The 13,762-nt window shown below is 38.0% G+C and overlaps 1 protein-coding gene across 4 annotated transcripts in view; it reads right to left on the bottom strand.

Annotated features, from left to right (window-relative positions):
- The window catches only part of COL14A1 (collagen type XIV alpha 1 chain), a 207,315-nt gene that overhangs the window by 60,594 nt on the left and 132,959 nt on the right, over positions 1 to 13,762 (bottom strand). For all 4 annotated transcript variants that reach the window (XM_081816457.1, XM_081816455.1, XM_081816456.1 and 1 more), the window contains 2 exons: positions 3,685 to 3,762; positions 1,700 to 1,786 (listed from right to left, as the gene is read on the bottom strand). In XM_081816457.1, coding sequence (XP_081672583.1) covers positions 1,700 to 1,786; positions 3,685 to 3,762 — 165 coding nt within the window. The remainder of the gene's footprint in view (positions 1 to 1,699; positions 1,787 to 3,684; positions 3,763 to 13,762) is intronic.

Here is a 13,762-nt window from a genome sequence, read left to right as displayed (position 1 = left end):
CTCATCTCAAACTTAAAGACAACAGAAAGGCTGAAACTAGAAGGATGAAGAAAATGGGCATTAAGGAGGGCAGGTGATGTGATGAGCACTGGGTGTTATATGCAACTGATGAATTATTGAACTCTACATCTGAAACTAATGATGTACTGTATGTTCGCTAATTGAATTCAAATAAAAAATATATACATATACCCGGAAAATAACCCAAAAGAGAAATGATGATATTGCAAGTCACTAGCAAGATGACTGTTCTCAATTTTTTGTACACTGTAACACAATCTCAGGATATACAAAGCAGAATTACAAACAGAATTTGACAGATTGAAATTGAAGTAGAAGATTTTAAACATCTATCTCAGCAATTGAAAGATAAAGAATTAATGCAGATAAAGAAGATTCTAACAACATAATTTACAGTTTGATTTACTGGATATTTATATTTAGAACTCTTAACTCCACAATTAGAAAACACACATTCTTCTAAAGCATACATGGAACAGCAATAAAACTTGACAAAAGGCCACAAAGCAAATGTCAAAGAATCAACAAATGTCTAAAAATTGGTACTATGGAGACTATCTTCCATAAAAAAGTGCAATAAAATTAATACAACAAAAAAATAAAATTGCACATATGATCGGAAATTTAAAAAGACACTTCTAAGTGAACTGGGCTAAAAAGAAGGAATAAAGACAAACATAAAAAATGATAGCTCACAGAAATATTAAATTTAACTACATTGGATTTAAAATTTCTAGACAATAAAAAGTCCCATAAACAACAAAGAAGCCACAGACCAGGAAATGATATTTGCAAACCATATCATTAATAAAGGATTAGTTTCCAGAATACATAAAACCACTTAGAAACTAATAAGCAAAAAATCTGCACAACAAAATCCCAGAAAAATTTATAAACAGGTATTTATATAGAAAGGAATTTAAATGACTCAGAGACAAATGAAAAATTGCTCCATCTTACCAACACAAAGGGAGTCTTATTTAAAATAACAACCACAGGGGCGCAGGGTGGCTCAGTCGGTTGACTCTTGGTTTCAGCTCAGCTCATGATCTCAGGGTCTTGAGATCAAGCCCCAAGTTGGGCTCCATGCTGAGCGTGGAGTCTGCTTGAAATTCCCTCTCCCTCTGCCTCTTCCCCCATTTGTGCTCTCTCTCTCTCAAATAAATAAATAAAATCTTTTTTATTTTTTTAAAGAAGTCTATACAGCCTTGTGGCTAAAAGCTTAGATTTTATTTTTCTAAGATTTTTATTTGTTTATTTTTGAGAGAGAGAGAGAGCATGGAGGGGAGGGGCAGAGGGAGAGAGAGAATCTCAAGCAGACTCCTGATGTAAGGCTCAATCTCCTGACACCGTGAGATCATGACCTGAGAGCCAGAGAGCACAAGTGGGGGGTGGCGGGTAGAGGGAAAGGGAGAAGCAGATTCCCCGCTGAGCAAGGGGCCCAATGTGGGGCTCGATCCCAGGACCCTGGGATCATGACCTGAGCCAAAAGCCGACGCTTAACTGACTGAGCCACCCAGGCGCCCCTCTTTAGGCAAGTTTCTTAACATCTCTGTGCTTTGGTTTGCTCATAGGATTAAGTACGTGTTTAGCACAGTGGCAAGCACATATTAGACACACAAGTGATAGCTATGAATATTATTAAAGAACATTTAAGTCTGAATGAGGCAAGACTTACTGGTGGGCCTGCTGGTCCCAGAGTCCCGGTATTGACTTCAGAACAGGAGCAGGAATGTGGTAGCTCTGGGCAAGTCTCCTCATCCCTCTGAAGGGAGAAAAAAAAAATAGCATAACTGTTAACAAGACAACCTATACAAATAGCTTTATGGACTCAAAGAAAACACTTTAAAACACTTAAAAAAAAAAACTTTCAAGTGAACATTGGTGTGGAAAGGCAAAGAATATTCTCTCCTGCCCACAAAATATTTTCCTTAAAGAAAAATGAATGAGTGTCTAGTGAGTCATTGATAATCATCATTACCAAAGGATGTTGATAAAATGAGCTTGGGGATGTAGGTGAAGAAAGGAAGGCAGAAGTGGGTATAAAAGATTCTGGTTACTATTTCATTCAGTTTGAGTAGGAGTACTCTATGAACTAAAGGTCTTGAACACTTTCTTATTTCTATTTCAAAGGATTAAAAAAAAACATGTTGGAATAGTTGATCAGAACAACTGCATCTACACCAAAACACATAAAACAAAATGAAAACAGTGCTTAAACGCATCATCAAGTCCTTGTAACAACTTTCCTTATGACTCACGTTCTGTGGTTGAACATAAGGAAACACCAACAGCATCCATCTAAAGCTTTGGGATAGGAGCTCATTTTTCTTCTCTTGCACAATTTTGTTGCCACATGACATTACAAGATAGATTATGAACATCAGTCTAACATCTCTGGATGAGTAACTGGGGTATGAAGACAGAGCACCTGCTAACAGCTATCACGCAATTTGTGGCTATCCCATTTGAAGGACCAGCCAAAAAGAAGTCTGCACCGGGATAAGAAACTGCAGACCTTCATAGGGTTCACCAGTCCTGTTGGACAGGGAGAAAATAAGCTTCACTTTTTAAGAATCAGGGGAAAAGTAAAGCTGGAACTGAATAGAGCACGGATGATAACTAAATGATCAAGTGGAAAATAATCTCAGTCTCTGAAACGTTCACAACGGAAACCCAGGAAATGTTGAGCAGAGGGCCCATGTATACTATATATACTTTTCTCTAAATGTTGGACAACAGTCAAAGCTTTCAGCTCATTATAGGAAACCCCCCTGCTTGGGTTATACTTGGTAGTAATAATGATAAAAAGATTGATTTTCTGTAACATCACACAGGTTATACAGATTATGACTACAATTTCAGAACTGTGTCCCAAGATGCCTTGGGGCACCTTAGCAAACTTACAGGGGCACCATGAACATTTTAAAACCTCAAGAGAATTAGCAATATTCGGCACCCATTGGACCTCTTATGAACCACTAGCTCAAGGTAGATCATGATCTTAACATTAGATATTGAAATACTTTTCTGATGATGTCATATACTTGCAAATCTGGGGTTCTGGCAGTTGCTGTGATGGAAAACAACTACCATGGAAAAAATCAATGTGGAAAAAGAAGTGAGGTGGCAACGTCCAATCAGATTCCAACGTATGAAAAATTGGGTACTCCTGACAGGCTCATCCATCCCATTCCTAAGTTATTCTGGTTATTCAGGAATACAATAACAATCCCATTTTCTTCTTTCAATTCATGTGTATTATTTTTTCATATGGCTACTGAGTTCTTAGAGCATAAACACTTAAGATTTTTGGACCTAATGGATTCATATATGGAATTGTTTGGCATTTTTTTGGCTTAGTGGTACCATGAAAAAAATTATTGCAACACCAAAGGTTTCCTGAACCAGGAAGTTTGAGAACCTCTGGACTCTGTGTAGATGGCACCCCCTGGAGGTGTGCAACTCCCGCCACGCATGTCAGTGTGTCCTGCTGATGTCAGACACGCCTCCTTCTTAACCTCTTCTGATTTTCATTATCATCACAATGAATTGCCTTGTTATGAGTTTTATGAAATAGCATTTAGTTTTCAGAGAAAATCAAATACAACTTTAGAACATTTCAATAAAGAACAGACCTACTAATAAAAGAAGAATTCTTACCAGGCCTGGAAGTTCACAGCATTTGTCTCTATTGGCCCATGATGTGGAACAGATAATATCAAACATCTGTAACTGGAACTGCAATTTAAAACAAAATTGTCATTCAATAAAAAATAGGTACACTCCGTCTATAATTATGATTTCATATCCTGTATCACGTAATAGAACTGATACATTTGTAACATAACTTTACAGTAAATAAAGTCATTCTAACAATATCAAATTGATTTTGTTTCTCAGACATACAATGATTTAAGATTTTGTCTATAGTTACTCCATCCAACCTCTAAACTCCCATATTTATCACAACTTCTCATCTCTGCCTGAAGGATCTTAGCACCCCTGTTGAAACTCGCCCCGTTCTGCCCTCATGGTCATGACCAGGCCTCTGCCACCCCACAACACCCCATGTAGCTCTTTCCTGGCACGTCTCCCACCATACAGTGTGATTATTTATATTAACTCCTCCTTAGACTGTGAGCTCTTCAAGGGACAGAGAACCACTTCATCTTTGTGTCCCCATCGTATGTGGGAGGTAGTAGGGATTCATGAAACCTTGTCAAATTAATTCTGACTTCAATTGCTTATGCATACATTCAACAAATTTTTCTTTAGTGTGTAACGCAAGCCAGATACTACATCAAACTTTAGAATATGAAAATGAACAAAACCAAAATCCTGCCCTCAGAGATCTTACTGGGAGTGAAAGGTAGGCACATGAATGCTGTTTACAACATTGTAAGTGTTGTGACAAATTCACAAATAGTATTGTGAGAATCTGTGCTGATGTATTTTTATTTAAGCCATTGATCATGCCATAAATATTAGTCTTGTTCTACTCATGTATGTTGGCAAAACCCAGTGTACATTTTGAAATATACAGGAACATCATTATAATATTATTAAGGGCTGACATTAGCTTCATGACCCAACCAATCCTAATATTATGTTTCTTCTGATATTATTTTTGAGTATTACAAGTGTCACCGATTACAGAGCTAGGAGAAGGATGGAATCTTTTCATTTTAAATCTACAAACTTCCTTTAGCAAGTGGTGTTTTCAGCAAGTGCTAGAACCTTTCTTGGTGCCTTATTTTCTCCCCCAAATACTACTCATCCCTGTCAGGGGTCCCGTAGATGAAAATGAGAATACCTAAGTAGAAAGTACTACAAAATAGTTACTCACAATGCATGCAGCATTACAGAAGAGCCTGCTCTATCTGACAGTAAAGAGAAGAAAATCAAGCTTTCTCTTGTAATATGTAAGAACTGTGCTTTGCTGCAAATATGCTTTCCCAAGTGAGGTTTGCAAGATTAGTAAAGTAAAGCTTAAATTTTGAAAGCAGATCCATGAATTAAGGCATCGTGTTTTTTCTGTTGGCTTTTTTCTATATACAACTATTGAGTTGTTTGAAGAAATATGTGCATGGCTCGCCTCTCTTTTTTTTCTCCAGATTAAAGAAAAAAGTTCCCAATAGGTAGGATATCGGAGTCTGTGGAGGGCAAACATACAACAAAATAAAATTTAAAAATTCAGGTTTTAAGGTTTTTGGACCAAGAAAAAATAAGTTTTTCAAATTAAAACATTTTTAAGGAATGTGGATGCTGATTTTTATGAACGATAGCAACAGAAGTATTTCAAGGACCATAGGGGTGAGGAAGCTATGGAGCTAGACTGCCTGGGTGTAAGCCTCGAATCCTCCTCTCACAAACTAAGTCATTTTGAACAAATTATGTAATGTGTTCAAGTCCAAGTTTTCATTTGTAAAATTAATATAATAATAGTGGCTCTTTAATAATAGCTATTCATTAGTGTAATAATAGTAGGTATAACAGTAAAATGAGTTAATGTAGGGAAATATGTATAACAGTGCCTAGAATATAGTTATTATAAATAATAAGTATTATTATTTAAAGATTTTATTTATTTATTTATTTATTTATTTATTTATTTATTTGAGTGAGAATGAGCAGGGGGAGGAGCAGAGGGAGAAGGACAAGCAGACTCCAATGAGTCTGAGCACAGAACCCAATGCGGGGCTCAATCTCACAACCCTGAGATCATAACCTGAGCCACATCAGGTCATGCTTAACCAACTGAGCCACACAGGTGCCCCTAAATATTATTTTAATGGAGCATGTACAGCCCTTTCATTATTGAATTCTTTAAGGTGCAGAAGAATAGAATACAAAGGCCAAAAGAGTAGAATCTAAATAAAAGTAATGTGTACTGAGGGCAGAAATATAACAGTAGTTTGTTTCCACAATAATTGTATCTGTTTAATACTTTGGTTGAGAAAAATCTAAGCAAATAATGGCAACAATAGCAGTGGGCATTTGTTGAAAAACTACAATGTGCCAGGCACTATCTTAAGGACTTTGCTTGTATCATACAATCTTTAGATCACCACTATGAGGTATATATAATAAGTAATGCCAACCCCATTCTGCAGATTGCGACCTGGGAACAAAGAACCTAAGAAATGTAAGCACGTGTTGAAATTGGAGATCTGGTTGGGATTTGAATAGCATGTTTCATTTTCTTGTAGTTCATTTTGCAGTGAAAGGATCTTTGGTCTAATGTTTAAAATGCGGATACCCCAGCCTAACTAACTTTACAATGCCATTTGTCTGGGGGCATTTATTAAATGGGGCCCATTATGACAGTATTAGATAGATCCAGTTCAATCTAAGTCATTCATCCATTAAGAAATTCCCCATTTCTGAATAGAGCCCTCAGTGTAAAAGCATTTTATTGAATGGAAAGATGCACGTAAAGGAAAGGACTTTCATTAGCCCCAGTAAGGACCAGGCTTTCTTGAAGTTTTTCAAATAAACATTTACCACCTAATCGCCTAAAACACTATGATGTCTACATACACACCTTTGGCTAAACTTATGTCCCATTGAGTTACTGGGATTCTTCTGAGTTCATCTTATTTATTCAAGGGGTTGAATGCCTACTAAGTGCTGAATGAAGCCAATACTATCATTTGAGGAATGCTTGTGGGTTGCCTTTTCTTTTTCAAGTTTGATGAAGTCAGCAGCCTTTTGTGTTTGTGTGTGTGGATACAACAAATTTATTCATAATTGTTTTGCATTCGTAATAGCTTAGATTCCTCAGCCATTATTTAGGGACTTCTTTCCAAGGCACATTTCCGGGGCTTGATTAAAAAAACCCTCTGGCTTTTATTCCAAAAGCAATGACATACATATTTGTAGAGAAATTATGTAGGAAACAGTACAGACATGTCAAAAGATTTTATATTTGAGTGTCTGAAAATGCAAGACAATGCAGTTGAAAATGAGCAAGAGTCAGACTCTTTTTACTTTTCGTAACTTCTTTCCTTTCTAACTGAACATTATAAAAAATATATGTGCGAAAAAGAGAGCAAGAGGAAAGGGATGCATGAGCTCCTACTTTCACCTTTTATAATACCTTCCAAGGGAATGTATTACAAAGGCTCGTTTTTCATTATTGGACCTTTTGCTCTGAGTGTAACACAAAAGGCAAGTCATTTGGGGTCAAATGTTAGCATGAAAATAAGATTAAAATATTTCTCATCCGTTGAGTCACTGTGATCTGTGAATGAGAATAAAAATGTAGCCTGGCTCAACTTTCCACTCATTACCACATTTTATCCTCTGATTTTCCTCCAGCATAGCATAACTAAGCTTGTAATTTGAAGTCAAGCTATACCTAAAATTATACAAATATTTAGAGAGATTTACATTGCACAGGAATACTGGAGAAAGAGCACAGAGGACGTTGGCCACCTTCTGCTTTAATTTGGTGTTTAACTTTTATTGACCCCGCGTGCTGGGCCCATAACTTTTATTGACCCCATCTCAAAGCTAAGATTTATTAAGCATCTACTCCTTCCCAGCTATTTAACATGGTGTTTTTACTTGCTTTCAATTTATTGAATTTAAGGGAAACCATAAGGGCACTAATTCAATGAAGAGATGAAAATTAACAGCCATTGTACCTATTGGTAGTCATTAAAATGTTTAGGTGTAGGCATACTTTGTGCGGGAACATTTTGATTGCATTTACTTTCAAGGTCAGAACTGAAATAATGGTGTCTCTGAACATGTCAGGGAACAGACAGGGCATACACACAGACCAAACTCCCTCCTCTGCTTTAAGTTCCTTAATGATCAGCCTGACCCAGTGGAAGAGAGCTTAGCATGGTAGGCAGGTATCTCTGTGCAAGTCAGATACAGTCTCATATCTTATTTTCCTCACTTTTTGAAAGGGGATCCCTCTCTAACTTCTTCAAGTCTCAGTTTCTGAATCTATAAAGTGCGGATAATATTAAGTGTCTCTTCCTGTGGTTATTGGAAGATTAAACAAGATAATCCCCGAAAAGCACACACTGCCTGGTCCATCGCAGGCATGCAATAAATATTAGCTACTATTATCATTTTAAGGATTAAAGTATATAATCATAGGAAAACATGATTATTTTCTTATAGTTTAAAAACACTTGTTTCTATAGCATCATTGACTAGTCTACTGTTGATTCCTACATAAAAGCTTTAACTCAGTAAGTCATGTTATAAAAAAACTCTGTAACATAACTTGTATTTGTTTTTATTTACATAGCAGAGGCCCAAACAAAAGTCAATTGGATAATCGTAAAAATGTTAGATTTGAAATGGGAAAGAAAGACACTAAGAACATGATCACACGCCAGAAGCTCAAAATATTTCTAAGATCATCTCTGGCAGCATTATAATTTCATCACGTATCAGAAAAGGTAGAAGAAAATTCTTAGGAGAGAGAAGAACAGAAAGGAGAAACACAGTCGTTAAGTTTCTTCCCATGTGTGTTTTGATGGCTAAATTAAGCCAATTTATTGGCTTAGTCCCACTAGGGACTCTTCGCTATCTATAACATCTCACATTACTGAACACAAGCTGTTTTTATTACAAATGTGAGTAACTTTGATATAGTAGTTACTGTATCCCTAAATCCATTAATCTCTCCTCCACTCAACTTCGGTTTAAAAAGAATCTATTTTCTTTAAGGACTTAATATTTAGAGTTTTCCCATCATCTGGCATTTTTTGAACCACTGCTGAATTTGCCAGGGAATGCTGACCTATAAACTACTAATCACTCTTATATGATAATTACTCCTGGAATAATCCAAAACTTGCACATTACATGTCCCCTTTTGCTCGGTATTGGGGTACAGATGTAAATCAAGATTATGTTACCAGTTTGTGACTTCTAAATTGAAAACTGAAGACTTGAAGCTTCTCTCTTGCTTTGGACTCAAACAGTTAATAACCCAAAAGAGCAAGTAAGTTTCCAATCACATTCTTGAGATCTAATCTAATATTATCCACTTCAACGTAATCAAATTCTTCAATAAGTGGGCAGACTGAAAATCTATTTAGCAATCCTTTGTAGACTTCTAGATTCTAACAAAAGCCACAACTTTGTTCTTAGTAGCCTTACAAAGAACTCTTTAATTATTGACTTCTATAAATTCCCCTTTGTCTACTACAGGCTGGAAGTTACCACAGAAAGTGCTCTGTTTAATTGCTTTTCTTTCATGCCCCAAAGTAAAGATTTATTACCGGTAGACTTAAAGCCTACAGGCACTTTTGCTTTCAGAAATAAATTCCACGATATTTAATTGGTCATATATTTGGACTACCATTATTACATAGGTTATACTCTGAAATATAATTAATATAATTGTAATTATAAAACTGTAATTTTATTTATTTTTTAAAGATTTTATTTATTTATTGTGTGAGAGAGAATGAGAGAGAGAGCACATGAGAGGGGGGAGGGTCAGAGGGAGAAGCAGACTCCCTGCCGAGCAGGGAGCCCGATGTGGGACTCGATCCAGGGACTCCGGGATCATGACCTGAGCCGAAGGCAGTCGCTTAACCAACTGAGCCACCCAGGCGCCCATAAAACTGTAATTTTAAAATACAAATTATAATTAGGTGAAGGTAGGATATATATATATATATATATAACTTGTCTATTATCAATACCACCTATGGAATACAATACATACAAAACAACGTTTTAAGAAAAAACATGACAAAATTCAAATAGATGACATTCTATTTAATTTCTATCAAGTGTTTCTTGAGAACTTGACCTGTTCATCTGAATTTATTAGATACTGTGGGGTAGAAGGAGGTAGATGTAAACGAAGACCATGACCTGGTTTCTATTTTAAGATTTATACTCTGGCTAGAGGCAAAATGAAAATATTCAGAAGAGCAAGAAAATAATAGATGGCTACAAATAATCAAGTGTTAAGCATTAGAGGTTTAGAAAAGGTGAGATGGAGAAGGTAATATTGACATCCTTCAGGAATAGCTGCTCTTCATCGAATGCTACTAAGTGTCAGGGATTTTATATGCGTTATTTCTAAAAAAATAATAATATTAATACTAAGTGATTTGGGCCCAGAATTTCAAACACCTAGAATTGTTTCCCTTTCTTAAATTGGAGCCTATTCATTCATCCATTGAAGCATCCATCTATATACATCCATTTATCCCTACAAAATAATCCCTAGTTTGCTAATTATGGAGCCTTATAAATTCTGGAGTGAGCTATCATAAAAGTCTTTTATGTGAAGCAGAAGTTGGTGTGTTTCTTAATCAGCATGAAATACAAAACATTAAGAGTTGACAACTCCTCGATATAATGTAAACATTCTTTTTTTTATAGTGAAAATATTTATATTTAGATCCAACAGCTGGACTCAGTTTAGTGATCCCAATTTTGTCAGCAACATTCAAAGCATCATAGTCAGGAGCCAAACATATGCTTTCGTCTCTCCACTGGGCTTGATCAAGGTACTGACCTTGGCCATGACAATGTCACAGAGCTCCTTCACAGTCCGTTTGATCTAGTACTTGCTGGCCTTGACATCTACAATGAAGACAAGTATGTTGTCTTCTATTTTCCTCATGCTGACTTGGTGGTCAGAGGGAACTTGAGGATGGCATAGTAGTCAAGCTTGTTTCTTCTAGGGGCGCTCTTTCAAGGATATTTGGCCTGCCTGCAGAAATGCAGCACCTTGGGCCCTCAGCAGGTAGGGGACATGTGAATCTTTTGTGGATGTTTCTGTGTGTTGGGGGGGGGGGACAACTTTCAGCACCAGTTTCTTGGCCTTCTAAGCTTTGGCTTTGGGAGGAGAAGGGGCTTCCTTCTTCACTTTTGGCACCATCCTCATGAAAGCGTTATAATGTAAACATTCTTAAAAGTCCCTTACCATAACTGAAAACAAGAAAGCCTTCCATAGCTTTTATATTCTCTCTTTCCAAACATCTACCCCATGGGTTCTCCAAAGGTAAATTAAAACAAAAGTACTTTTAAAGATACATCAAGAAAAAGATGGCAGAGGAATAGGGGACCCTATTCCAACCGGTTCCCAGAATTGAGCTGGATATCTACCAGACCACTCTGAACACCCACGAAATCAGCCTGTGATGTAAGAATATAGATCTGGATCTCTACAAACAGAATATCGCAGGCGGTTGGTTTCAAGGTACAAAGTGGGAAGCCATGATTCCATGGGCAGATATTGGAAGATAAATGGCAGGGGGAGGGAGCCAAGCCCTTGGGATCCTACACCGCCAATGAGCGATAGCCTCCTGCACTGGGGATGGGGCACAGACTTGCACACTGGTAGCTGGGGGGAAAGGACTTTAGGGCAGTCCCCCTGATGAAAACCCAGAGCGGTGGGGCTGTGCGTGCACTCTGGGGGCGGCTGGCGGTTTTGGAAGCACAAAGGGCAGAGACGTGCCCTGACCTGGAGGTGAGGACTGGGAGCGCTGCTGAGGGGCGCACAACACAGGATGCTGCAGTTTATAGCAGCACAGACAGAAACAGAGATAGTATGACCTGGACAGCTCACTGAAGAACAGACTGCAATCTCTCTGCTCTGAGGCAGAGGGTTGGAAACGGTCTCTTCTGCTCTGACTCGCGGAAGAGACTCAGAAAGCTGCCAGGGAAAGCCACCAGGGAACAAAAGCCCCCAAAAGCTGGTTTCCACTGAGCCTATCCCCTGCCACAGGGGGCAGGGCAACTCTGCCCAAACAGGGTTGCCTGAATAACAGCGCAGCAGGCCCCTCCCACAGAAAACAGCCTGGGAAAAGAAGAGGCCAGTAACCCTAAGGTCCCTATAAAACAGGTGCATCTTGCTTGGGTTGTGGTCAATAATTTGGACTCTATACTTTCTCTCAGCCATCCCTCAACAGAATGAGTAGGAGGAGGAACCCCCAAAATAGGAAAGACTCAAAGACTGTGATTTATGCCACAGATTTACAAATGGATTCAGCTATACCAAGATGTCGGAGATGGAATTCAGGGTAGCAATTGTGAAGACAATACCTAGAATGGAGAAATCAATTAATGGCAATATAGAGTCTCTAAGGGCAGAAATGAAAGCTGAATTGGCAGAACTTAAAAATGCTATCAATGAGATCCAATCTAATCAGATAATCTAACAGCTAGGGTAAGCGAGGCAGAATAACGAATTAGTGATCTAGAAGACCAATTAATAGATAAGAAGAGAAAAGAGGAGGCCAGGAGAAACAACTCAAAATCCATGAAAATAGAATCAGAGAAGTAAGTGACACCATGAAATGTTCCAATGTCAGAATTCCAATGTCAGGGATCCCTGAGGAGTGGAGAGAGAGAGAGGACTGGAAGATATATTTGAGCAAATTGTAGCTGAGAACTTCCTTAATCTGGGGAATGAAACAAATATTCGTGTTCTAGAGGCAGAGAGGACCCCTCCCAAGATCAAGGAAAATGGGCCAACACCCCGGCATATAATAGTAAAACTCACAAATCTTAGAACCAAGGAAACCATCTTAAGGGCTGTTAGGGGGAAGAGATTCCTTACGTACAGAGGGAGGAACATCAGAATAACGTCAGACCTATCCACAGAGAGCTGGCAAGCCAGAAAGGCCTGGCAAGCACATTCAGGGTACTAAACGAGAAGAACATGCAGCCAAGAATACTTTACCCAGCAAGGCTGTCATTTAAAATGGATGGAGAGATGCAGAGCTTCCAAGACAGGCAGAAACTGAAAGAATATGTGACCACTAAGCCGGTCCTGCAAGAAATATTAAGGGGGGGTTCTATAAAAGGAGAAAGACTCCAAGAGTGATATAGAACAGAAATTTACAGGGACAATCTATAAAAACAAGGTCTTCACAGGCAACATGATGACAATAAATTCATATCTTTCAATAATCACTCTCAGTGTGAACGGCTTAAATGCTCCCATAAAACGGCACAGGGTTGCAGATTGGATAAAAAGACAGGACCTATCCATATGCTGTCTACAAGAGACTCATTTTGAACCTAAAGATACATCCAGACTGAAAGTGAAGGGATGGAGATCCATCTTCCATGCCAGCAGACCTCAAAAGAAAGCTGGGGTAGCAATTTTTATATCAGACAAATTAGATTTTAAACTAAAGACTGTAGTTAGAGACACAGAAGGGCACTATATCATTCTTAAAGGGTCTATGCAACAAGAAGATCTAACAATTGTAAATACCTACGTCTCCAACATGGGAGCAGTCATCTACATAAGCCAACTGTTAACCAAAATAAAAAGTCATATTGACAACAATACGTTAATTGTAGGAGAGCTCAATACTCCGCTCTCAGCAAAAGACAGATCATCTAAGCAGAAAATCAACAAAGAAACAAGAGCTTTGAATGACACACTGGACCAGATGGACCTCATAGATATATACAGAACATTCTACCCTAAAACAACAGAATACTTACTCTTATCAAGCGCACATGGAGCTTTCTCCAGAATAGACCACATACTGAGTCACAACTCAGGTCTCAGCTGATACCAAAAGATTGAGATTATTCCCTGCATATTCTCAGACCATAATGCTTTAAAACTGGAACTCAATCACAAGAAAAAATTTGGCAGAAATTCAAACACTTGGAAGCTAAAGACCACTCTGCTCAAGAATGTTTGGGTCAACCAGGAAATCAAAGAACTTAAACAATTCATGGAAACCAATGAGAATGAAAACACATCGGTCCAAAACCTATG

This window comes from Leptonychotes weddellii, chromosome 4 (genome assembly GCF_054177405.1).
Source record: "Leptonychotes weddellii isolate Sample4059 chromosome 4, ASM5417740v2, whole genome shotgun sequence".
NCBI lineage: Eukaryota > Metazoa > Chordata > Mammalia > Carnivora > Phocidae > Leptonychotes > Leptonychotes weddellii.
Note: the sequence above shows the minus strand (reverse complement) of the source record. Positions and strands in the feature narration are given on the sequence as shown.